This window comes from Poecile atricapillus, chromosome 3, assembly GCF_030490865.1.
Source record: "Poecile atricapillus isolate bPoeAtr1 chromosome 3, bPoeAtr1.hap1, whole genome shotgun sequence".
In the NCBI taxonomy this organism is placed as follows: domain Eukaryota; kingdom Metazoa; phylum Chordata; class Aves; order Passeriformes; family Paridae; genus Poecile; species Poecile atricapillus.
Window position 1 is genome coordinate 2,915,282 of NC_081251.1, and position 27,744 is coordinate 2,943,025.

General features: G+C 43.4%; 1 protein-coding gene across 1 annotated transcript in view; it reads left to right on the plus strand.

The window, feature by feature from the left end:
• The window catches only part of MSRA (methionine sulfoxide reductase A), a 231,991-nt gene that overhangs the window by 140,500 nt on the left and 63,747 nt on the right, over positions 1–27,744 (plus strand). Inside the window, exon 5 of the mRNA XM_058836249.1 lies at positions 9,511–9,617. Within this exon, the coding sequence (XP_058692232.1) occupies positions 9,511–9,617 (107 nt within the window). The remainder of the gene's footprint in view (positions 1–9,510; positions 9,618–27,744) is intronic.

The following is a 27,744-nucleotide window of genomic DNA, read 5'->3' on the forward strand; positions in this document are numbered from 1 at the left end:
GTTTAGGTGGTTCTGCTCCCCACATTCCTCAAAAGTACCCAATCATTCCCAGCCCACAGGGAACAACTCGGGTACAGCTACAATTCCCTGTGCTGAGTGCCTGTTGTCCAGAAATCCCATCATTTTTCATTCCTTCTGTCTTTCTCTTTGGATTTTTGAGTTAGTGGCAGAGAGGAAGCCAGGACTCCACAGCTTTGGTCACTCTCTGACCACAGGGTGAAGGACAAACCTGTGGCCACCGCTGCTCAGGGGCTTCTGGAATTTCCTCTCCAGCCTTGTTGATCCTTTGTGAATATCCAGAGAACCAAAGTCATTGCAAGGCATCTCTTTCCTGTCAGGGACAAGTCCTTATCTTGCCTGTGTTTGTGCAGGAAATGTAAGCAGGGCTGATGTTTTTCCAGCAGTTGAGGACCATCTGTCCTACAACAAACTCATCACCTGCCAGACTTGTTCAGAACGTCTCTCAGTCCATATGTCTTGTGTATCCATGATAAAGAAGAAATGTAGGAGCCATTTCTCTTCCCTGTGACCTTCCAAACGTGCTGGCATTTAGCCTTGGTGCTGATACAGGAATTCTCCAGATTAATATCTGCTTTTCGTTGTGCTGACCCAGTTTGTTTGCAGAGGGGATATTTATTTCTCCCCAGCTTTGAAGGCCTGTACTTTTTTTAGACATTGCATAAGGAATCTATCATCTGCAAATAATTAAAATTAGACACTAGAAATGACATTGTGTTGCTAATGAGCAGATGTGTCTACTTATACCAGTGGAAGAACAGCTGTACACATAAAAAACGCTGCAGCCACCCTAAACCAACATTTGGTATTCTGCTACAGGCCTGGAACTTCATTCGGAGATTAAAGGGGAAAAAAAAAATAATCTCTCTCAGTAAAATATAACCATTTTTATGTTTTGCCTTTACATTTTTGTAACATGCTTCCCTTTATAATTTGAGTGAGATTTGTGAGTCTCAGATTAAAGCGCCTTTGTCGTGTATTTCAAACGTTATTAAGAGCCTTGATGGTCTCAGCATTATTACAAGGTGTAACAAAAAACAGTAGAAATACAAAATCTATTGTCACCAGGCATATTAAATATATTCAAAATAGAATTACCAGCCCCTCAGGGAGCCATTCTTGGTCCAATACTCCTCAATATTTTCATTAATGACTCGGAGGATACAGTGAAGAGGATGCTAATTAAATCAGTGGTAAAGACATTGCTGGGAGGCCCTTGAAGGAAGCGAATAAAGCACAGCTCTGTGTTGATAAATTAACGAAAGCCATGGAAATCTATGTGCCAGGACACAATAATGATAAATGTGTGGTGGTTCCTGCAGGGCTGGACACTCAAGAATAGAATTGGGTTGTTTGATAGGAGCCTTTCTGTTGCCTTCTTCTAATTTCTGCTCTTTCCAATGAAATCCCAGTGGTGGGACAGTTGATTGATGCTAATTCATCCCACCAGCAACAAATTTAGTCCCCTGCCCAAACTCACCTCCAAAATACCTGTGGTTTGTGGGTTTTTTTTTTCCAAATAGTAATTTCTTTGTCAGAGTTGCACTTTGAGAATGCAGCACCATCTCCTTCCTGAACCGAAATCTTGTGTTTTGTTGTTCCCACTCTTTGTGTTTCTCCAGGAGTAAACAGGCATTAAAAATAAATAGGTGTTATTAGGCTGCTTTGCATCCCGAGGAATTTCAGCTGCCTTGTCCTAATTTGCACGTTGGACTCTTCTTATCCATATAAATTAGAAAAGACTTTTCCTGACCTATATTTTCAATTTAGGAGATGATATTTTCCCTGCATCTTTCTTGATGAAGGGGATTATTAACCAGAGAGGTGGTTGCTGAGGTGGGCTCACTTTTTGAAGTGAGTGGTGCCAAATCAATTCTGGCTCAAGGGTAAAAGTCCTTCTGGGCTCTGAATTCCTCTTTCAGCTGCTTTTAGGTTCTTTATTTTACATCTGTCAAGGATGTGTGGACCATTTCCCCAGAACTACTGAAAATTAAAACTCTGACACTGTGTGAAACATGAATCCACCTGAGGGAGGTGAGGTTTATACTGGATATAAGGAAGAATGAGGTTATATTTTTTTTATATATATATAATATAACATCATGTGGGTCCCTTCCAACTCAGAATATTCTGTGATTCTGAGGTGATCTTTAAAGGTCCTTTCCAACCCAAACCATTCCATGATGCCATGGTTCTATCCACGAAGCCGACAGGAATATGGTGAGAATAACAACATCTAAATTTTAATGTGTTTGTAGAATTAGGAGAGCGTAACCTTAGAAAGTCTTTTTCTGCAGAATTTTTTGATAGATCGTTCCTGATCCTTAGTCAAGGAAAACAATAGATGAAGTCAAAACAAAGAGGTACCAAACATTGTTTTCTTCTTCAAATAATAGTGAATTTACTGTACTTGGGTCTGGAAATCTGAGGCACTGAAGCGTGGCATCATTAATCATAGTTTATGGTGATTATTAGTAGGCTTTTAATCTTTGTTTTCGTGTATAATTAGGTACAAGAGGTCAAAGCTGATTCTCTTCTGAACAACAATATTTTCAGTGAATGACTGTTTTTCTCTTCCTGCAATTTCCTTGTGCATATTTATAAGAGCACACTTGTCTGTGTTTTGAGAGAGCAGTGTCCCATGAGCTTATCTGCTGATAAAAGCAAATGACAACACTATTATTTTTATTATCACTAATTATTTTTATTACTATTGCAACAGCACCTGGTGGATCAGAGTGGGTTTGGATCCGTAGAGCTGGCAAATGCCTAAATTGAGGCGAGGCACTAATGAACAGCAGATAAACAAAGAGAAAGGAGAAGGCACATGAAGAAAACAACAGGAAATCTGTGTGGCTCCATAGCTGAGCCCGTGTGGTAACTGATCTGAATCCCTGAATTTCTTAATCGTATTTTTTTCCCCATCATCAGTTGTTCAGCTTTTGGTAACATCACAGCAAAGTTAATTCCTGAAGAAAATCAGCAATGAGGGCCCGATTCCGAGGCCCAAACAGAAATGCCTTTGCCGTGACAGATGCTTTTGGGAATTATTCCTGTTTTCCAGCAGTTAGAAAATGTGGAACTCATTTCTGTCCTCTGTCATGCCCTCTAGTCTCTTCCACACATCCCTGCATTTTATTTGGGATTGAAGGCTATCAAGATCTCCAGGCAGGCTTGTTTCTCCAGCACAGCCAGGAGGGATAAAGGCTGAGCTAAATCCACCTAAATTTAGATGTTTCCATGGGTGTAGAGGGGCTGAGCTCCCACGGGTGTTGTCAACCCAGTTGACTCAAATGAGGCATCAATCTTTGGTCAGTTTTGGTTGCCTAAACCAAAGCTCAGTTCCAGCTTCACCAGTAATTGATAAAAATATCGATAAAAATTTCATTCCCTTCCCGTGCTCATAGAATAATGGAATTGTCTGAGTTGGAAGGGACCTTAAAAATGATCTCATCCCACCCCCTGCCATGGAGAGGGACAGCTCCCACTATCCCAGGCTGATCCAAGCCCCATCCAGCCTGGCCTTGGACACTTCCAGGGATCCAGGGGCAGCCACAGCTTCTCTGGACACCCTGTGCCAGGACCTCACAGCCAGGAATTCCTTCCCAATATCCCATCCATCCCTGCCCTCTGGCAGTGGGAAGCCATTCCCTGTGTCCTGTCCCTCCATCCCTTGTCCCCAGTCCCTCTCCAGCTCTCCTGGAGCCCCTTTAGGCCCTGGAAGGGGCTCTGAGCTCTCCATGGATCCTTCTCTTCTCCAGGTGAGCACCCCCAGCTCTCCCAGCCTGGCTCCAGAGCAGAGGGGCTCCAGCCCTTGGAGCATCTCCATGGCCTCCTCTGGAGTTTCTCCAGCAGGTTGAGGTTCATCCAGCTCTCAGACAGATTTTGAAGAAAAAGTACATCTGAAAAATTCTAATGCCTATTTATGGCAGAAAATGTCTAAAATCCTGCCTAAACCAAATCATTTAACTTTTGATTAAAGTGAAGTCAAGTTTGATTAAAGTCCCCTACAATAAAGTTAGTGCCATTAAGGATGATTTATGTGCATAATTCACTGTTCTATTCATCTGTTCTGTGCACTACTGGTAAATATGAATTTTCAATTAATAAGTAGAAATGGATTAACACTTTTGCCTGGCAGTGATACTTGAGTTAGTACTTGAGCTTTGTTACACTTATACAAAACAAACCTTTGAGGGTTTTTTTTTTTTTCTGGGCTCAGGTTGATGATGCACTTCCTTCAAAGGTCAAAGAGCATTCAGAAATGCATTTATAGATTGTTATATCTGAAGGAATTAAAAAATAATGAATATACAGGAAACTTTTCTTCTAAACCAAGTCTTCCTTGAGAATTTCTCATTTGAAAAAATATGTATAAAATATTTGTAGTGATAAAAGAGCAGTATTGATTCTGGTATGTGAATCACAGAATTGTTTGGGTTGGAAAAGACCTCAAAGATTTTTTAGTGCCAAAAGAAGACCAAACCAAGAGTTTCCTCCTTGACACTAAGAACTGTGTGTGCTGAAAACTTTCTAAACCTTGTTGACAGCGTAAATCTTTCCTTTATTATGTACAAGCTCATTAATTCTTTTAAACCTCCTGAACAAACTCTTTTCTATTTAATTTATACTTCCTGCACAGCAGCACCTTGAAAATCATCCAGAACTCTCAATGCACAGCACTGTAACGAAATTCTTTCCTATTAACATTTTTCTCCTTTAATCATGTGCCATAAAGAGTTTTACTTTCCCCTGGCAACTTTTAAGCTGTATGGATGTAATCATTAGAGTGAGTGATGACATCAAGCCAGGGTGACATGGTGCAATTGATTTTTACTAAATAATGATATGATGAGCTGGAAGAAGGAGTTTTATTAGTCTTAACTCAGCAAGGATTGATTGGGGAGAAGAAAATGACCAATCCGTACCTCAGGTTGCTGCAGGTATAAGAAAATAAGTGACAGCTGCAGAAAAGTCTATAAATCATGGGAAAAATTATGATAAAAATAAGAGCTATGAACTGCCCTTTAAAATTTCACTGGATGGCAGAGAAGAGTCGAAGAGACCTCAGCCATTTATCTCCATTATGCCTGGGATCCTCCGAGAATAGCAAAGTTGACGGATGATGCCATTACATTTTTTTTATTATTTTTAAATGGAGGGAAGATAAGGAATGGTGTATAAGTGTTACTTTCAAGTCATTAGAGGGTTGAGTCTTTGAAAGAATTCCTTGATTTAGCCAATAAAATAAAGTGTCTTTTGCTTTAGCTTTCTGTAGGTAATGTATTAAACATTGGCTTTTTGGAAACAAGTCTGCTTGTTTGCAGTTTCTGAAGAAAAAAAGTAGTACTGGGAAATCTGGGGTTTTTTTATTGGTCAGAGAATCACAGAATGGTTTGGGTTGGAAGGGAGCTTAAAGATCGTCTCATTCCACCCCCTGCCCTTGGGCAGAGACACCTTCCTCTATCCCAGGTTGCTCCAAGTCTCGTCCATCCTGGCCCTGGACACTTCCAGGGATGGGGATTCCATATTCCAGTCCATATTCCAGTAATTCAAACCAAAGGAGAGCCAGCATTTATTGCTTTGATGCCAAAGAATGTGAGGAAGATCGAAACTAAGTCATTCCTAGCCAGGTGCATCAGAAGATACCAAAGTGTTGGTAAGAAAGGGATTTTTAGGGCCATTTCTTTGCCTGTTATCTACACCTTGGCAAAAAGCAGCTTTCCCAGTGGCAGTGTGTTTATATTTCATGGCAGTCTCAGCCTGGGAATCGTTCCTTTGACAGGATCTGGGAGCCCATCACAGTTCCCTGTTCTCTCCAGGCACCATCCTCTCACCACAGATTTCCATTTCACATAAAGCAGAGCTCAGCTCTTGAGGGCTTTCTGTGGTTAATTGGTGCTCTGGGCTCTGCTGGCACAGTGAGGACATTCTGTGTTCTCCAGAGTGTTCAGGGCTGAGCTCTGCTGAGGTGCTTTGGTCAGCCAGAGGGAAATTCCTGAATATGATCCATGCCCGACATCTGAACACATTTTAAGCTCCAGATGCCCTCATCTACCCTGGTTCTCCGGAGACAAGAGCTTTCAACAACAGCCCAGTGCTCACACAGAGCCTGGGCTGTTGGATTTTGGGCTTCTTTTACATTTTGGCACCACACAACTGTATCCAAACCCCACATATTTTTGTCTTTTGCCAGAGAGGTGAAAATTCTCTGCTTTTCTCTCTGTTCTAAAATCAGCCTCTCTTTCAAAGCAACTCTTTCACAAAAGGTTTTCTGGCTGTTCCCAGCAGATCAGCCAATTTTCTTTGTTTCGGGCCTCCCCAGTGAGTGCCAGGCTGTTACCTCGGAGGTCTGGCTGTTCTTGTTCCTGCTGGCTGTGCTCCTGATCACCTGGTCAAGGACACAGCATTTGCCTTTCCCCATCTCTGTCTTGCCCCACTGATATTACTGAAGTAAATCTGGATGAGAACAATTCCTTCACGGGAAGGGCTGTCCAGCCCTGGTACGGCTGCCCAGGGCAGTGGTGGATTCCCCAACCCATTTTTATTTTTTTTTATTTTTTTTATTTATTTTTTTTTTAATTATTTTAAATGCAGATCTTCTTTGATTTGTTCTGGCTCTGAATTCATTAGGAAGCCTGAATTAGCATCCTGCCACATTGTCTGGGGTTCCTTCACTCCTCTGTCCCCTCAGGTACAAACACCAGGATTCTGAACTTCAGCTAAAGGGGAGTTGACTAAAACACAGAGCCCACTTCTTCATTTTTAAACATTCTTTGTAGAATGGAACCAGAATAAGGATTTTAGCAACAATTCCTACAAGGAAAGCGTTGTCCAGCCCTGGCACAGCTGCCCAGGGCAGTGCTGGAGTCTCCATCCCTGGGGGGATTTGAAAGCCATGTGGATGTGGCACTTGGGGACATGGCTCAGTGGTGGCCTTGGCAGAGCTGGGAATGGTTGGATTTGATGATCTCAGAGGCCTTTTCCACCCTCAGTGATTCTCTGATTCCTCAGGGTTAGTAAATTTTCCTGCCAGCTTCAAAAAGTAACGTCTTTATCACCTCAGATAAAAGGGAAGTTCAGGTCCTACTGACAGATTTCCCTATTATCCTTGAGGAAAAAATTGATCTCCTGGAGGTATGCTAAGAACTATCCATAAACTGTCTGGTTTTGCACAGAGAATGGCTTTGAGGCATCTCACAGAAGAGTTAGAGACACAACCAGCCTTTCCCAAAAAAATCCAGTTGCTCTGAAGTTTTTCAGCTGACGTTCTGGAGGAGTTGTTCCTTCTCTGAGTTAAGAGTTTAATCACAGAGGCATTGTGGATTTTCAAAGATTCAAGCAGAAGTTGTTTTGTTTTGAAATGGCCTGTCTGAAAAAAGGAACAGGGTGCCCAGAGAAGCTGTGGCTGCCCCTGGATCCCTCCTGGAAGTGTCCAAGGCCAGGTTGGATGGGGCTTGGAGCAACCTGGGATGGTGGAAGGTGTCCCTGCCCATGGCAGGGGTGGGACTGGATGATCTTCAGGGTCCTTTCCAACCTGAACTGTTTCATGATTCTATGATTCTATGGAAATATATTTCCTTAAAGTGAAGCCCTCAGGAATGGAATGTGGCTTTAGGTTATTGTTCAAGAGATAAATGCTCTTTGTTGGTTGGTTGTTGTCTTATTTCCCACCTGGATTTTGGATACTTTGCCTTTCAATTGCCCTTCCAAGTTAAACAACTTCAGCAAGACTGAGGAGCCTCATTTCTCTGGTGGTTTTCTTTTTGTTTTGTTTTTCTCTAGAAATATATTTTTAATTTAGAGTAATTTCTCCTCTTAACCTTCTTTTCAATAAATTAATTAATCTGACTGGCTCCCTGATTCTATGTCATGTTGGCACACGCAGATATTAAATAATCTGATTTTTTCACTCATAGCATTGTGCACCTGAGCTCACACCAAACTTAAACTCCTAAATTCATGCTGGAAACCAGCACCCTCTGTAGTGCCCCTCCATTTAGAGAGATTTTTGTAATCTCCTCCCTATCTGGTTGTTAAACAGTTTGTTAAGCAATAAATAGATTTGTAGAATGTTAATGCTTAAGCTCAAACATCAATCAGCATTAACATATCCTGGCCAAACTAAAGCTTTCCTGGTCTGTCCTCATTTTATCCCAAACTGGCTCCCTGCCACCCTGGAAGAACTTCCAAAGGACTGAACAAAATATCCCTTGGTGGCACTTGACACTCTTAAGTATTGATGAAGAAGCTTGCTGTCGTTTTTATTGTAATAATACATTTTAACAGCCAAAAAAATTGCCCACATCATCAGAAAACTCCGTCAGATGTTCTGGAATCAGATTCTTTCATGTAGCTGTTGGTCATCGAGTGCAGTTATCCTAATACATATTTTAAAATATGTTTGTGTCTTGTTGTTCATAAATATTTCAGGCAGTTTTTGTTTGTTTATATTATTTCCCTTTTATTTATTTATTTATTTTTTTTTTTTTTTTTTTTTTTTTTTTGTTGCCTTGTGGGGGTCCAAGAGGGATAAATCCATGATTTAATGAGGAGTAGTGAGTTGAGGGCATCTTTTCCCTCCAGTAATACTGGAGGAAAATACTTTCTCCACTCCCTTTTCCAGGGGGGTATCAGGACATCATTTCCTTTTTCCATTTCATCTCCACAATCCTGAGAGTTGATGGGAACCCTCAGAGGGGCTTTTGCAGCCTGGTGGCAATCATGACACCAATCCTGATGATTTCCAATTTGTCTTGAATTGCAGCTTTTTGGGAGGACTCTGCTTTAGAAACTCCACAGCTTCATACATCAAGTCTTCTGAAGGGGTTACACATCCCAGCAGAAATATCACAAAATCCTGGTGCCAAAATTGCCCATCCAGCCTGGCCTTGAACACCTCCAGGGGTGGGGAGTCCACAAGCTCTCTGGGCAGCCTGTCCCAAAAGTAACTATTTTTCTCCAAAAGTATTTTGTACCTTTCTTCCATGAAGTTGTACTCCTACAGCACAAAAAAAATAAAATTATAAGCACTTGATAAAATCAACTTTTTTTTGGTAACCATTTGCATGGTTCAAAATCAGTTTTGTTTTTTTTTTTGAAGAGTGCCTTGATTACTGTTACTGCAGATTAATTATTTAAGGTTTGGCATCTCTGTTTTACTGTTGTGTGATGGAACAAAACCGTAAAATGCCCATTTTTGTGACATTTAAAAGGAAATATCAGCGCTGAATCCCTTCAGGACTCTCTAACCAAAGACTTGGACTTCCTAACTATCTGTTGATTGTGCATGGAAGAAACTGTGCTAATTCAGCTGTAACATCCTGAATTTAGTGGGAGGTGTCACATGGCAGTTGTCCCATAGAATGAGATGAATTTAAAGGTCCCTCCCACCCCAACCCATCCTGGAATTCTGTGAAATGCAGGTGTTTTGGGGTCCTCCCAGCAGCCAGGGAGGGAGGGAAGCTGATCCCCTGTGTTCTGTCCCCCCAGGGATGCGGCAGGGGAACGACGTCGGCACTCAGTATCGCTCGGCCATCTACACCTTCTCCCAGGAGCAGATGGAAGCTGCCCTGAGATCCAAGGAGGAATATCAGAAGGTAACACTGGGCAGGGGGTGGAATTGCTTCACCTGTGAGCACAGGGTTGAAGAAGTCACCAATTAACACAAAATCACTCCTTGTGCTGTGCACTCTCCTCAGTCCAATGCCCAACTTCCATCAGAGTTGCTTTAAATTCCAACTTTTAGGATTGTTTTTGGTGCGAGTCATTTTATAACCGTGCGGAAAGAAAAACAGCTCCTTATGCAGAGATATTTTGAGTCTCTTCTACAGGTTTATTTAGTGTGGGCTCACCAGAATACAAATCTGTGGTCTTTAAGCTATTCAAGCTTCTCTGGACCCCAAAACCTGAAGGGTGTACCCAAAATCCCAGATCCAGGAGTTCCTGAACACTGCTGATCAATAATTGAGCTGGATAACTCAGGATCACCCACCTGATGCTTATGAGATGCTTCTATCAAGCCTTTCCATAAATATCCTGGATGAGATGTGACAGCCTGTGTCCTAATGAGAGTATTTTTTGTGACACAAGGATTTGTGTGAGAGGACATTGACCCTTCCTTTCACAGGATTTTCCCCTGTTTTCTGGGCAAGATGGATTCTGTGCCTTCCCTGCCACGTTACTATTTAAGTAAAGGCAGAGGGATTAGTTGTTGCTCTGTGGTGCAGCCCAGTGCTCTTGTCAATGCAAAATACAGATTCTGCAGCAGAAAAATATTAAATTATTAAAATTTACATGAAAAAAAACCACTCACCTGGGACATCAGTGCAGTAAACTTAAGCAGTCCTAAAAGAAAACCAGCGTTCATTATATTTAAAGTCTCCTCACTGGTGTTATGTTAAAGAACCAGGAGTTTTGGTGTTTATTTGATCTTAAAAGTAAAAAAAAAAAATCTTTTTACATCAGCCAGAAGATCCCAAAAGGCAGCAGGTTTTTTTTTTACCAGTGTGGGTAAGACTGGGTGAGCTCCTAGGGCTGGTTCCTACTTGCAATTGGAATTATTTTGAGTGCAAAGAGGTGCTCAGAACAGCAGGTAAGTGATTTCCAGATCTGATAACTGTGTGTGTAGATGAAGTGCTCAATGACTTATGTTTTTTTCTGGTGGGGCTAAATCAGTCTTGCAGGTTTTTATCTGGTGGATTTGAAAAATATTTATCATTCAAAACTTACTTTTTACTCATTATTTACCTTAGATCCACTGCTTTTCCGAATTCCTTTTCTTTCTTTCATTTAGCATCTGCTGACCAACATCACCCTGCAAATCTTACAGCTTTAATTTGCTTTCTCAACTCTATTATCCTCTGCTGTTATTTGTCATTAAATAAATACTGACATGAGAGCAAAATTGCCATGTGTGAGATCGCAATATGATATTACAGAAATTTCCATCATCAAATAGATTTCCTTAATGGCACCATTTAAAATTTACCTACTTTGAAAAGTGTGTGTAATTAGTACATTTATATAATTAGGCACAACTGTAAGTGAGCACATGTAGAGTTTGTTTTTGCACTGAAGTGGGGAAGGAAGGGACGGTGTTGCCAGCTAAGGAAACCCAGGAAATATGCACTGAAATTCCTTAGGGATGTGTGTTTCCCATGTATTATTAACAACAATATCTCCAATATTGTCTACTGGGGTATTGCAGGAGCAGTGGAATGGTTGTGTGGGAAACACACTGAGCAAACAATTTGTTCAGGAATCCCTTTTCATATTAAATGCTGTGCGTTCCATTATTTTAATGTAAATGTAATACAGCCACTTTCCTTATTATTGCAGCAATTTAAAATAAATATCAAGCTTTTCTGGCGGTGACACATGCCAGATAATCATGGATAAAAATGTGGGAATGGCACAATTTTTCCTTGATAAGCAGTGGTGCCTGCAGCCAGGGAGGAAGGACTAACAAACACGACAATAACTGCAGTGTGCACGGGTGACTCCAGCGTTTTTTTGGCCCTGCAAAGGAAGAATAATAAAATCAAAATGTCATTTATCTTTTTGTTCACTGAATAATTGTGCATGTGCTCTTAGATGTGCTTTGAGCTGAGGGCCTGAAAGAGCCCCAAAAATGGCTTTCAACCAGAAAATGATGGGTTTGATAGATGAGGTTTGGGTTTTTTCCCAAGTGGCTCCTGGTGCCCAGGGAAGGGAATGGAGCTGGGGAAGGGGCTGGAGCACCAGGAGAGGCTGAGGGAGCTGGGAAAGGGGCTCAGCCTGGAGAAAAGGAGGCTCAGGGGGGCCCTTCTGGCTCTGCACAACTCCCTGACAGGAGGGGACAGCTGGGGGGAACAGTGAACAAGGACAGGATGAGAGGAAACGGCCTCAAGCTGTGACAAGTTGTGGTCTAGATTGAATATTAGGGAAAAATTCTTCACAGAAAAGGTGGTCAAGCATTGGAATGGGTTTCCCAGGTGGAAATCCCAGGCGGATTCACCATTCCTGGAGGGATTTAAAAACGCTGTGGATGTGGCAGCTGGGGACATGGATCAGTGGTGGCCTTGGCAGTGCTGGGGGATGCTTGGATTCGATGATCTCATAGTGCTTTTCCAACCTCAGTGATGCTGGGATTCAATTTTAAACGTCAATAATCAGATTTATTACCAGGCTGTGGGTGAGACCCTCGGTGTGCCTCGAGCCCAGGTATCCTGCGAGGTCACATCTATTTTAAGTTGTGGAACTTGCTGCTGGTTCCTGCAGCTGCTTTGAGAGCTGAGGAGTGGCAGAAGAGCGCTGAACTCACAGCGAGCCAGGGAGCTGGAGCTGCTGAGGGAGCTGAGTGCAGGAGTCAGTCAGCTCCTGGTGACAGAGGCTGTAATACAATAGTGCTGCTGCTAAACGGTGACACAGTGGAAGTGTAATCAGAAAAAAACACCAAATGAGGGCCAGGCCTTGGTGAAATCACTGTGAATGAGCAGTTTTGCCTGAAGCTGATGTTTTTAAATACAAGTGAACCTGAGGTTACTCAATTTTCAAGACAGTTGCTCGGCTGGGTTTGGTTTTCAAATGAATTATCAAGGCAATTGTAATCCAGAGAGTGAAATCAGGGTGGGAAGAAGTTTGTATTCATTTTTTTTTTTTTCAGAATCAGACCTTGTAGTTGTTTTGTCAAGCACTAGCACTGGGTTTTAAGGCTCCAAGAATACACTGAGTGCCTCCCCTTCATGGAATCACAGAATGGTTTGGGTGGGAAGGGACCTTAAAGGTCATCCAGTGCCACCCCCTGCCACGGGCAGGGACACCTTCCACTGTCCCAGGTTGTTCCCAGCCCTGTCCAGCCTGGCCTTGGACACTTCCAGGGATCCAGGGGCAGCCACAGCTTCTCTGGGAACCCTGTGCCAGGGCCTCCCCACCCTCCCAGGGAACAATTCCTTCCCAATATCCCATCCATCCCTGCCCTCTGGCAGTGGGAAGCCATTCCCTGTGTCCTGTCCCTCCATCCCTTGTCCCCAGTCCCTCTCCAGCTCTTCTGGAGCCCCTTTATTCCCTGGAAGGGGCTCTGAGCTCTCCCTGGATCCTTCTCTTGTCCAGGTGAATACCTCAAACACCCAGCCTGGCTCCAGAGCAGAGGTTTTGGCTGGATGCATTCCTTGGAATAAGGCACACAATGAATTAGCACTGGCCAGCAGACGATGGAACAATCCCTGCAGCGCAGCACTTTAGTAGACACTTCCATCAGCTTCCTGTGACATGATGTGGGAACAGCAAAACCCTCAGGTGCAAAAATAAGACATTTATTAGGGAAAAGAGACTGAAAAGCTGGACTTTCCAAAAGCATTCCAAAACCAACGAGCTTTGGAGCAGCAACCTGCAAGGAGGTGAAGTTGTCAGGATTGTATTTGTCAAAGCTGGAGGATGGGCTGTTTACAAACCTCTGGGATCTGCAGTTCTGAGTTGTTAATTCCATGAAGGAATGCCTGGTGGTGGGAATTGACAACCTTCATCTGTGTTTTTCTCTGACGTGCTGTGTGAATTCAGAACGAGCTTTTCCTGGGAGATGGTTTTTCATGTGATTTTTTGGCTGGGAGAAGTTAAATAGCTCTTTTAAAATGAGATTGTTTTTAATAAAGCAATACAATAGTCAATAAAAAAATAACACCTGCTTACTCCTCTTCAAATTACATCTAATTCAGAGCTTTATGTGTCAAATTATCTCTGCTTCACTCTGCTGTGAATGGCAACGACTTGATTCCTGATTGATGGTGGTGGCTCTTGTGGAGACAAGCAAAGCTGATCTGATAAGCTGAGCCATTCTTTGGTTTGTAATCACTTTTCTGTGCTACAGAGATAGCCTTTGTATGTTCATCCCTCTTGGAGAAAGCTGCATTTGGCTACGGGTGAGGAGGTTTTGTGTGAGCAGTTGTGAACTCTTTTCATGTTACCGTAACTGCAGAAAATTTGACTTTGCCACTCCAATAAAATTCAGGCACCTCACAGCGAGAGAATCTCTCGAAACTAATCCTAATCCATTTCTTGATGACAGTGGCAGCAAGATAAAAGCATTAATGGCATGAACTTAGGATGAACTTGTGGATGTGTCTACCTGGACTTCAGCAGAGCCTTTGACAGCATCTCCCAAGGCTAATTCCTGGAAAATCCAGCAGCCCCAAGTCTGGGCAGGTTCCCTCTGGGCTGGGTTAAGAGCTGGTGACGGCTGGGCACAGGGTGTGCTGGGGAATGATGGCACTGATGACTTGGTGACAACAGCCCCCTGGAGCTCCAGGCTGGGGCAGAGGGGCTGGGAAAGATCCTGGAAGTGCTGCTGACACGAGCCAGGTGTGCCCAGGTGGGCAAGAGGCCAATGGCACCTGGGCTGTGCCAGCTCCGGGGTGGCAGCAGGAGCAGGGCAGTGCCTGTCCCCTGTGCTGGCACTGCTGGGACACCTCCAGTGCTGGGGACAGCTCTGGGACCCTCCTGACAAGAGAGACCTGGAGGGGCTGGAGCGTGTCCAGGGCAGGGAACAGAGCTGGGGAAGGGGCTGGAGCACCAGGAGAGGCTGAGGGAGCTGGGAAAGGGGCTCAGCCTGGAGAAAAGGAGGCTCAGGGGGCCCTTCTGGCTCTGCACAACTCCCTGACAGGAGGGGACAGCCGGGGGGGTCGGGCTCTGCTCCCAGGGAACAGGGACAGGAGGAGAGGGAACAGCCTCAAGTTGTGCCAGGGGAGGGTTAATTTGGACATCAGGAAGAATTTCTCCATTAAGAAGGTGATTAGATGTTGTCAGGAGCTTCCCAGGGTGGTGGTGGATTCTTCAAAGCCCATTTCATCCCACTCCTGCCATGGGCAGGGACACCTCCCACTATCCCAGGTTGCTCCAAGCCCTGTCCAACCTGGCCTTGGACACTTGTGGGGATGGACATTCCCTGAGGCAGAGAAGTGCCACCATCCCATGCTGAGTGCATCCTGCTACTCTTCCTGTTCCAGGAATGCAGAGCATGGTGCTTATTTTAATTAATGCTGAGGAAGACAAGATTTTTATTTTTTGTTACAACTTTCAATTCTGCATTTATTGTCTTCACTTGATAAAGGCCAGGCATTTCACTTGACCCTCTGACTGTTGCAAATGCAGCTGATCCTGAATTTGGATTTAGGACCAGGAACAGCAGGACGAAACCAGACTTTGTATTTTGCAATAATTTTTTCATCTGGGAGGTCACGGGGGTCACCGAAAGAGCCGTTTGCTTTATTGCACTGGGAATGTGAAGTTTATATTGGACATTTAAACTAATGCTAGAAATTGCCCTGTAATAAACTAATGTAAATATCAAATGGATTTGACTCCAAGAGTGGGTTGTAAATAAAACATTTCCTGCTTTGTGTGGCTTGCCCTGTTCAGCCTGCCATTAATGTAAAAACACGCTGGATTTGTGTAGACATCCCATTTTCATGTCCGTAGCCAGATGAATTCTCAATCTCCAGGGCAGATCCCCATATTGCTTCAGCAAATGAAGATTTAAAGGGCTGAGCTGTTGTTTGAGGGGTCCTGCCCTGTGTGACCTGGCCTCCAGCTGGGCACAGCTCTCCTGTGGCCCCTGGGTCATCCCAGTGCAAAGGAAAAATAGTGGGATGCGCCCCGATGGCAGCACAGAGGTTAAATCCCTTCCCATCAGCCTGGAAATGTTCTCTCACATAGTTTCAGTGGTATCTGGGATCCTTCTGAAGAGCTTCAAGTCCTGGCTTTTGAATTTCTTGATCTTGATTGTGCATCTGTTGCAGCATTCTGGAAGTGTCACAAGCACATTAAATGTCAGGTGTGAAAACGTGATAATGACCTTAATGATGGTGGTTTAAGTCAACACAGGAGTTGCAGGGAGCAGGGTGGAATTCCTTCTCTTCAGGAAACTCTCAAGGAGTTCAGGTTAACTGGGAGATTAGTTATGGGGAGGACAGGATAAAAGAGAAAAAGGTCAAGGTAAAAGGAACTGGTAACAAGGTGAAAAGGTCATTGGCTGGTGCCATTCTTGTTCTCTTTGGGTTAAACACAGCCCTTAAAAATGACCTAAGGAAAAATTTCCAGGAAATAAACCTGAGGAATCATCTCCAGATGTGTTCAGTCTCATCATGTGTGACAATGTTGTGTCTTTGCTCTGCCCTTTGGATCCATCCATGTCCAGGTGAAGGATGAGATTTGAAGTGGGAATCTCTGCATGGACTGAGAGAGGGAGAGAGATTGGCCTGGTTTGAGGTTTCCATACAAATTTAAAAAATTCCGAGAAAAAGCCTTTTTTAAAGTGGCATGGGCATTTCTAATGAGCGTGGGAGCACTACTTCTGCTCTCCAAACAGTTTGTTTGTCCCTGGTGCCGAGCTGTGGGATCCAAGAACGCTCCTCAAACCTTGTTTTCTCAGGGACAGAAGTGTGCCTGAGCCAGGATCCAAATGAATACTCATGGAACACTTTCCCACTGTTTACCCAGCTCTGAAATACAAAGCAAAAAATGTACCTGAGCATGATGGCACTCCAGGAAGTTCTGAGTTCCACAAAGCTCTCATGTGGAAATGACAGATTCTCAACATTTATAACGTATCCTGCTCAGGCCTCTGAATATGGGCAGAGGAGGGTCCACTTAAACACTCATGTCCCCATGATTTGATAACCAGAGGGTTGATAACCAATTGTGTTGACAATTCATCCCTGCTGAAGTTGTTTTCCAGCTGATGTTGCCATTTGCTTAAATAACTCTCAAGATTCCCTCACAGGACCCAGTGCAGAACATCCATAAGCTGCAAATCCAGAGCAACACCATTCGAATCCATGGAATTACTTTGGATTTCCAGTAATGCGATTGAGATAAAAATGTGGCCCAGGAGTTTGGTTCCTCTCGGTGTTTTTGTTGCCCAAAGAGCTGCTGTAGGATTTTGTGTATTATTTTCTGCATGAAGCGCGCCACTACATCAAAGAGAGCTCTCAGCTTTGGGGAAAACAAGTCAATACTTCCTGGAAGGAAAAATCAGAGAATGCTTTAGCCAGCAACATTGTCATGTCTGGTTTGATCTCTTGATCTTTTGACATCAAGTTGTTTTCTCCTTTACTGACTTCCACAGATATCTTGTAGACCGGTCTTTCCTTTTGTTTTGTCATGGAATCACAAAATCCCAGAACAATTTGGGTTAGAAGGGACCTTAAAGCCCATCCCATCCCACCCCCTGCCATGGGCAGGGGCACCTTCCACTATCCCAGGTTGCTCCAAGCCCCATCCAACCTGGCCTTGGACACTTCCAGGGATCCAGGGGCAGCCACAGCTTCTCTGGGCACCCTGTGCCAGGGCCTCACCACGCTCATAGGGAACAATCTTCTGTCATTTGATGTCCCTCATCCTTTTCTTCCTAGTTCCACATTTTCTCCAGTCCTCAGATTTTCCTTTTTTTTTCCCATGAGGCCTGTGTTTCTGCAAAACCTCCTTTTCTTTTTCTTTTTTTTTTTTCTTTTTTTTTTTTTTTTTTTTTTTATCCTTGCAGACAAAGACAAAATTGTATTTTTTCTGGCTGACATTTAATAGGTGTCATTTACTCACTGGGTCTGAAAGTGAATCCAACTACCCAGCATAAAGTGGACAAAATACATTCCCTCTTCTTGCTGCCTAGAGCATCCCAAGATACCTTCCAGGGCCATGGAGTTATGTGCAGGGAGAGTCATCAAAGGCTGAGAAATCACTTTCAGTGAATCCCTGCCTCAAGCCCCAGTATTAAATCCAGTATTTAATCCTGACCTTTCCCCGAGCAAGCAGCCTCCTATGGATTTTTGGGGTTAATGTATTTCCATTGTGGCTGCTCCTTTCTCCTGTGCTGTGGATATTTTTAGTTGGCTCGGTTAAACCAGGCCTTTTTCAGGTTTTAAAGGAGTTGTATTTAAGGTGTCCACAGAAGGAAAAACTCTTTTACACATCAAGACCCTTTTAGAGGTGGTGAGGAAGAGGAGGAGGAAAATCTGTATCCAGACAACGGGTGAAGGTGGAATTTTGGATTTTTTTCCAAAGAAAAAGAGAAAGCCATGGAGACAATTTGAGATTTAACTCCATTCCAATGATCTCAGTGGTCCAGGGCAGTAACTCTGACCTTCACATCATCTCCCAGTTGTACCAGAAATAATTTTAAAATTATTTCTAAGCCTTGATCAGCACAATTCACAACAATCCTGGTGAAAGTCCATCTTAATCCAATTATCATTCCCTATATCAATACCATTTCTTCACTTCTTGTTTTAATTAAATTAATTCTATGATACTTAATCAAACACAAAATGTTCGCTGCATTGGATCTGCAAATTTTCCTGTGTCAGCTGAACTTGTAATAGCATCAAAGACAGATGTTTGGTTTATATCTGACCTGTTTTCTACAAAAACATTGATTGGCACTAATTATATTCCCTATCATTTGAATGTCATTCCTTTTTGGGGGGGGAGTGGTTTTGTTTGGTTTTGGTGTTTGTTTTTTTTTTTTTTGTTGTTTGTTTGTTTGTTTTACCCACATATAAATTGACCCAGTGTTGTTTGTGTTGTCTTATTTTCCCTTTTGAAGTGCTCAGGGAACTGGTGCTCATTCACTCTCCCAAAATTTTCAATATTAATCATCTACTGATTATGTTAAACCCTTAACCCTTTTTATTTTCCTTAAAAAGCTAAAAAATTAGACAAATTTGGCTTTATTGGCCAGTGCTTCATGCTTAAGGACACCAAAAATTAAAGGTTTTTGCATTCCTTAAAGATATTTTCTAGCTATTTCTAGATAATTTAGATTTTTTTTTACTATGGAAAACACAATAATTAAATTTTTAGATTTATTTATTAAATATTGAATAAATACAGTTGTATTTATCACAAATGGCTGAGTGGCTGCCCTAGAAATTTAGAAAAAACAGTTTTCTCCTGCAATTACAAGTTTAGCCCAAACCATGAAGTTTTGTGGAGATTAAAACACCCAAAAAAGAATTCTGGAAAAAAAAAGAAAAAAAGAGGAGTTGAAAAATTGCAGTGGGGGATTGTAGCATCCCTCCTCCTTCTCCACACACACATACACAAACGTGCACTTTTAACATCATCATCATTTTATTTTCTGTGATATTTTTTATTTTTATCCCAATCAGCTAATTATATCCTGGGTGGTGATTTTTCATCCAGCTCTTCTTGCTGTTATATGTGTGTGGCTGCTCTTTTATGTGCCAGCCATCCTGGGAAATATATTTCCCCATTATCCCGTGATATGTTATCATAGGAAAAACCTTCAGTGGGAAATTAGGGGGTTTTCCAGGGCTGGAGAAATCCTGATTTCTTTCATTGCCCTCTAGTGGGCTCGAACTCTTCTGCAAGGGCAGGGAATGAGGAGCTTTCCCCTTCTCTTTGTGCCACGCAAACCATCGGGTTTTCTGTAATTTCGGTTATTTGTCCGTGTTTGTGTGATCCCTCGAGCATCATTTCATGGATCAGACACAGCAGAATTATCCTGCTGGGGTTTATGAATTGTGACAAAAAGGGGATTCTGTGCTTTGCGTATTTTGCTGTGGAAAGCGGGAGTTGGGCATTGCCCGAATGAACATTCCCCAGGTGAGTTTTGGGAAGGACACTCCCAGATGTTGGGCTGTCATTGAAATATTTACAGTCTGGAGGAGTAAATATCAGGTTTTTATCATTTCCTGCTGCTGTGAATTCATCCCACAGTCCAGCTGAAGGAGGGCTTGGCAAATGTTCCATCCCATTTATTTGTGTGGTTCTGTGACCTGGGGACACTTGTGGGTGACACTGTGAGGCACTGGGTGACACTGGGTAAATTTGGGTTGAACAAATTGTTTTCTGTAGAACTGAGGAATGGAAGGAAACATTGAAGAATTGAGTACAAAAAGACTCTGATTTGTTACCTAGCAAACAAGCCGAGCAAGGAAAGAGTTGTTTGGGTGTTTTGTAGGGTTTTTTTTGTTGTTTGTTTATTTTTTTAAATTTAATTTTATTTATTTATTAAATTTTTTTTTGAGTGATTTTGGGTTGGAAGGGACTTTAAGGATCATGGGCAGGGACACCTCCCTCTATCCCAGGTTGCTCCAAGCCCTGTCCAACCTGGCCTTGGACAATTCCAGGGATCCAGGGACAGCCACCGCTTCTCTGGGCACCCTGTGCCAGGGCCTGCCCACCCTCCCAGGGAACAATTCCTTCCCAATATCCCATCCATCCCTGCCCTCTGGCAGTGGGAAGCCATTCCCTGTGTCCTGTCCCTCCAGGCCCTTGAGGCAAAGAGATTAATTTTGAACAGTAGGATCAAAGGAAATCAAACACAACTCCAGACTGGTTGTTATTATCTTTTATTTTTAATTAGCAAACAATTTACAAATGTATAGTGTATCATAATGTATTATGGCTTGCTGGCTTTATGAAATGAGTGACTTTTTGATGTAAAATCCCCGTTTAATATATGTTGGCTTCATACAAAGTTGTATTTCTGCACTGTTCTGGAAAGAGAGGAAGGGAAAAAGCTCTAAAGGGCATTTTGGAAATGACAGCATAATTCTGTCTCAGATACTTGGGGTGGGTCAGGCATTAATTTAAATCATGAGAAAATCACAGTGTTCTTTAGAGAGCAGAGCACGAGGGAGTCAAGCACCTGTGCAAAAGGCAAGAGCAGGGTTGTTTAGAATCACGGAATCTTGGGATTGTTTGGGTTGGAAAAGCCCTCAGAGATCACCAAATCCAACCATCCTCCAGCACTGCCAAGGCCACCACTGTCCCCATGTCCCCAAGTGCCACATCCACATGGCTTTGAAATCCCTTCAGGAATGGGGACCCCGCCACTGCCCTGGGCAGCTGTGCCAGGGCTGGACAGTCTGTTTGGGAAAGAAATTATTCCTAATATCCAATCTAAACCCCCCTGGTGCAGCTTAAGGCCATTTCTTGTAGTCCTGTGTGATGGATTCACCATCCACAAACCATCCACTGATGTGATGGGTGTCACATTTGCTGCCTTCCAGTGGATTGGAACCTCCCTGGTTTGCCAGGATGTTGAGAAATGATGGAATGTGACTCAGGCAGTGCTTCTGGCATTTCCCTCAGCATCTTTGGGTGGATCCCATCCCACCCCATGGGCTGGTCTTAGTGGTGTAGCAGGTTTGTGACAGCCTTGGATTACGGGATTCATTCTGCTCCCTGTTTCTCTCTGGAGAACAACTGGTCTGACTGTTAAAGGCTGAGGCAAAGAAGGCATTAAGTACCCCCACCTGCTCCTCATCCTTTGCTGCTCCATTCCCCCTGCACCCAGCAAAGGATGGAGATTTGTACGTCTGTGTTTGCAGATGTGCATTGAGAGCAGCAGGGAAAAAAAATCCTGCAGCTTTGCACTTTCCTTCAGGAATGACTCACTCCCTCTGGTGGGAACATTTCATTCTGAACGTGTGATGCTGCTTTCCCTCCTCCTCCTCCTCCTCCTCCTCCTCCTCCTCCTCCTGCATCCACCCCCCTCCCCACATCCCCATTCCTGCTGCTCCGTGTGCTGCAGAGCAGCACTTTGGTTTCTATGGCAGCTGCCGTAGCCACTGGACCCATGGACTGAGAGGGAGAGGAGGAAAAAAATGCTCCAAGTGGCTGAATTCAGGATGTCCATCCTCCCTTGGTCAGAGGGATGTTTTTGGAGAGGGTGTCCCAAGGGTAGGTCGCTCCCATGGGTGGCAGCTGCCAGGACATTCCAGGCTCATTTCCCTCCTTCTCCTGGGAAAAGTGCCTGCAGGCCAGCAGGGAAGTGGAGGGTGTGAAGAGCAGCAGATTTTGGGTTTGGTTGAACTTCACGTTTCCTTTTGTCTTGTTTAGGTCTCCACTTTTCAGCGAACTCTCCTTGGCTTCTGCCTTTAAGGTGGTGAAAATGCAGATTCCAGACCTAAGATATTGTAATTAAGTGTCTATTTATAACCGAGTTTGTCATTAGAATTACCATGTCATTTTTTAAACAAGGGAGGATAATGCCAGTTCACAATCTACACCTGTAGCTGTGTTTTTGGTTTGGTTTTTTTAAAAAAAATTATTTTAAATGCAGCTCTTCTTTGATTTGTTCTGGCTCTGAATTCATTAGGAAGCCTGAATTAGCATCCTGCCACATTGTCTGGGGCTTCTTCACTCCTCCGTCCCCTCAGGTACAAACACCAGGATTCTGAGTCAGGATTCTGAACTTCAGCTAAAGGGGAGTTGACTAAAATACAGAGCCCACTTCTTCATTTTTAAACATTCTCTGTAGAATGGAATTCTTTGGAGAATAAGGATTTTAGCAACAATTCCTACATGGAAAGTGTTGTCCAGCCCTGGCACAGCTGCCCAGGGCAGTGCTGGAGTCCCCATCCCTGGGGGGATTTGAAAGCCATGTGGATGTGGCACTTGGGGACATGGGTCAGTGGTGGCCTTGGCAGAGCTGGGAATGGTTGGACTCAGTGATCTCCAAGGGCTTTTCCAACCTTAATAATTCCATGATTCCATAACATCATTATGCCACACCATTGCAAAGATAAATCTGTTTTATAGCAGTTTTTTTTCATGGGAGGCAAAGCCAGTGGGAGCTGGGATCCACAAATTAATATGAACTTGGTAAATCATGAAATCATGGAATGGTTTGGTCTGGAAGGGACCCTAAAGATCATCTTGTTCCAACACCTGGGAGGGGACAGGTTGTCAGGGATGAAGGTTGTGCCTCCTGTGCCCGTATGTGTGGGCACACGGATGATCCTGAGCTCTGATGTATCTCCAGAGACACATGTCCTGCCTGGGTGAGGGGAATTTAGTGCTGGATCTACTTTAGAGAACACTGAAGAGCTCTTTGTGGCAGATGAACAGGTCCTTTTCAGGTCCATGCTTCTTTTATTTTTTTTTTTTTCACTGAAAAATGGTTTTTATTCCATTTCCTGTAATCCTTGGAATTTCAAGATGCTAAGGCCAAACGTTTCATCTTATGTGAAGAATACTTTACATCTTCAGCATTCCTGCTGTACTTTGTATGATTCTGTTATCCAGCTGTGTTTGCACCTTGCATCTTTTTTTTCGTTCCTTTTTGTCAGTTATTCCCATTTAATCCCATATAATCTTTCCTGAAGTCTTTATCAGCAAGCCAGACCTCAGATCCCCTCAGTTGTCAATGACTTGATAAATCCTCTAAAATCAGTTGGAGTCAGGTGTCTGTGGAGCTCTGGTGTGGTTCTACAACAGCCCAAATTGGACGTTTTTTAAGGAAAACTATGGCAAACTGGATTTTTTATGGTTGACTACAGCGCAAGAAGAGCCTTTACCACGATCCCTAGTATTTATGGTTGTCTCCCAACTTTTAGGTGCTGCTTGTTTCCCTCTTTTACCCTCAGTCTTGCTCGTGTTCCCATGTGTTTTATGGACCCTCTTCCAGCTGCATGGAAATCCCAGCCATCTTTAAGCACATTCCATTTCTATTTGCCATTAGCAATCTTTATAAACACCTTTTTTTTCGTTTCTCCCCCCACTTTTTGCTGTTTCACAGCCTCTAAACTGGCTCAGCTCTGACTTGAATCCCTGGAGGTGTCACATCAGGTAAATCACACACAGAATCACGGAATCATTTAAGTCTGAAAAAAAACCTCCAACATCATCAATTCCAATCTGTAAACCCTACCCTTGCCTTCTAAACACAGCCAAAAAATAAAAAAATAAATGAAATAAAATGAAGTTAGATCTCCTTAGAAGATGAAGAAATTATCTGGGTCCTCCCCCTCACAGAATCATTGAGGGTGGAAAAGACCTTCAAGGCCATCGAGTCCAAGCTGTGACTGATCCCCAGTTTGTCACCCAGCCCAGAGCACTGAGTGCCACTTCAAGCCTTCCTTGGACACCTCCAGGATGCCTCCTTGAGCAGCCCCTTCCAATCTTTAACAATCCTTTCCATAATTAAATATTCCTCCTGATATCCGACCTCATGGAGGGCACTGTAGGTTCCACCGTTTCCATTATCCCCTTATGGTGCTTAATTGCCATAGCCTCAACTGAAAACTGGGTATTTTTTTGAATTTAAAAAAATTAAAATTAATTAATAAATGAATAAAAAAAAATTAAAAGGGCCATTATTTGGTCCTTTTGCACCTGTTGTTTTTCTTTCTTGAGCTTAGTTTGTGACTTATGTGTCTATGCATGAATCAATGTTAGAAGATAATATTAAAAAAGGGATTAGCACATAGCAATGATCTATTAAATAGCATAATTCATCATTGTGCAGAGGCCATCATTAATTTAATTTGTTTAATTAAAATACCCCATTAAAATGAATTTAGTTACTGGCACCAAACCACTGCCGGCTTCCTTTTTGTTACTAGGACTTTTTATTATACAAAGTCTCACCAAATTCAGCATTTTGCTAATTGAGTCAGTGGTTCAATTTGAAATTAGTGTTGCTGGGAAGGAGAAACAAATCAAATAGAGAACCTCGTTAGCATTTAGGACTTAAAACAGGGGTTTCCCTTACTTCCCTTTTAGTGGCTGTGAGCAGGAGGTCAGGTTGTTCTGTGAACATTAAAAAATGTCATCCCTCGACCTGCTGTTTGCCTGACAGTGCCTCGTGTTTATCCTGACAGGAAGAAGCAAACAAAACAAAATGAAAAGGTAATGAGGTAGAGCGCAGAGGGGATGGGAAATCTTCCCCTCAGAAAGCTCTGCAATGTTTATTAATGCTGCTGGGTCAATGGAAAAATGCAGCCTGCCAAAAAAAAAAAAAAAAAAAAAATATGCCACGGAGTGTTTTTCCATTTCAGCTTGTCCTTTTGGAATTCGCCCGTGCTAGAAAAGACAAAAATGAAATAATTCCGTCTCTGAGCATAAAAACGCAAAGTATATCGTGGTCAGCAGGTTTCGTTTCTAGTGTGGTTTTGTAACAGTGCATGGAGTGGAAAAAGTCCTAAAAGTGTCACCCTTTTAGTGAAGTCTTAACTGTCAGTAATCATCTTAGAATCATGGAATGGTTTAGATTGGAAGGGACATTAAAGCTCATCCCATTCCAACCCCCTGCCATGGGCAGGGACACCTCCCACTATCCCAGGTTGCTCCAAGCCCTGTCCAGCCTGGCCTTGGACACTTCCAGGGATCCAGGGGCAGCCACAGCTTCTCTGGGCACCCTGTGCCAGGGTCTCACTGCCCTCCCAGGGAACAATTCCTTCCCAATATCCCATCCATCCCTGCCCTCTGGCACTGGGAGCCATTCCCTGTGTCCTGTCCCTCCATCCCTTGTCCCCAGTCCCTCTCCAACTCTCCTGGAGCCCCTTTAGGCTCTGGAAGGGGCTCTGAGCTCTCCCTGGATCCTTCTCTTCTCCAGGTGAGCACCCCCAGCTCTCCCAGCCTGGCTCCAGAGCAGAGGGGCTCCAGCCCTTGGAGCATCTCTGTGGCCTCCTCTGGAGTTTCTCCAGAAGCTCCATCATGGCCCTCACCTTCCTGATGGCTTTTTTTCCTTTCTTCATGGCTGTTCACGTTCTTCTTTCTCCCGCCATCTTCCCTCTTTGTGTTGGGTTACAGTGGGGCCTTGAAGCAGAACTCCCAAACCTTTTTACTCTCCAAAAGCCCAGTGTGTGCCTGTGCCCTCAGCTGGCTGATCCACACTGGATACTCCAGTTTCCAAAACTTGAACACAAATGTCTGATGGCTTGGGAATTCTGTAGGGGATGGTAGAAGAAAAGTTTGGTTGCCTGATGTAGCACCTGGTGCAGTGCGTGACTCTTTAGGGTATCTGTGCCATTCGTGTGGGGCTGTGTGTGGTGAAAGGATCTGGACATGTCCTGTGAGTTTCTGGGCCAGTGGATGGACATCAAAGCAAATCTGAATTTGGGCAACTTAATCCAACCTCCAGTCTACCATCAGATGCCTCTGCTGAAGAGTCATCCAGAACTGGGTCATGGAGTGAGCTACAGTTATTGGACCCCAGTTTGGGCTGTTGTATTCTCTGTTATGGGTCCAGGTGGAAGCCAGGCTGGCAGTCGTGTGCCTGGGCCCAGGTGTTTCTCTGCCCTGGGCACCCTCCTCAGCTGTTGGAGTGGTCACTGACGTGGTTTTAGCCTTGTCACACTTTGGAGCTCCAAACCAGGAGAGGTCTGAGGGTGATAATTCCCAAGAGGCGGTTCCAGCAGGACCGGACCCTTGGGAGCAGCAGGGTCTGGCTGCTTGGACCTCACGTGAGGCCAGCTGCTCTTCTGGGCCAGAGTGACTGATGAATGGCTCAGCACACTCCATTTTCCAGGATGAATGAGGTCATTCCATGGAGTTACTTCTGGGAATGAGAAGGACTCACCCTGGTTCCTTGAATCGCGATGAAATCAAGGAATACTCCTACATAACCCACCTCATGCAGATGGATGGTGTCATGCATGCTGAGAATGATGGAATATTACCCAAATAACCCATAAATTTATCTGGATTCTCAATTATCCAAGCAGACAAGGACCATTGGAGGGGCTTCAGGCAACCTGATGCAGTGGAAGGTGCCCCTTGGCAGGAGAGTTGGACCAGATGAGCTTTTGAGGTCCATTCCAACTCAATTCTGTGGTTCTATGACCTGGGGACACTTGTGGGTGACACTGTGAGGCACTAATTTTTTTTGGTTTTTTTGTTTGTTTCTTTTTTTTTGTGTGTGGTTTTTTTTTTTAGTTTTGTTGTGTTTTTTGTTTTGTTTTGTTTTGGGCTTTTTTTGGTTTTTTTTTAGAAATAGAAAAACATATCAGGAAGAGGGGAAAAAGCTGTTTAGGATGGAGAATGATGGTAGCACAAATCCAGGTGGCTATAAACTGCCCATCTTTATGTTTAGGGCTGGAAATCAGATGTTTTATAATCGTTAGAGCAGCTGGGTTCAGAAACAGCTGCCCAAACAGAACAGAAGAGGTGAGAAATCTAACAATTTATGCAACAGGGCATGCAAAGTTCATGAAAGGATGGATGTGAGCTTCCAGTGGCAGGAAACTACACACAGGAAACACAGGAGGAGGTTTTCCAGACCTGTGGCCCCATCACTACGAAGTGCTGCTATTTTATGAACTCATTTCTCCTCTATTTTTCCCCATTAAAAAAAAAAAAGCTGTGACTACATTAAACCATTGCACTGCATCCCGTGCCTGACCATTAGGAATTTAGAGATTAATTGGGGGAGCCAAATGATCAATATTCAATTTCCTGGGCTCTATGTTTTGTGTGTCCCACTATTCCCAGCCGCTTGTGCAATGTCACAAAGTTGCAAAGTCAGATGGACTGAAAAGATTTGATGAACAGAAAATCAGCAAATTCTGTGGCTGGGGAGAACTCCAAGGTCTCCTTCTCTTCTCCAGGCTGGATATTCCCAGATCTCCCCTGTCTCCAGAGCAGAGGGACTCCAGCTCTTGGAGCATCTCTGAGGCCTCCCCTGGACTCATTCCAGCAGGTCATTTTATACAAACTCACACACATCCTATTTATTTTATTAATTAATTTTACCATTTCCATCTTAAAAATACTATTGGAAATTATAAACATTAATATATACAGAAAGTCCAACCAGTTAACTCACAAATGATAGATGCAGAATTTGTTTCCACCACTGAATTCAGAGGCAATACAGATCACAAGTAGCTAAAAGACTGAAATTAGCGTTTTTGGGTATTGAATAAATAGAATAAAAAGAGCTGTAGTTCATGGAGTAAAATTATAGATAGTCTGTGTATGGATGCAAAAATGGTTTTAGGT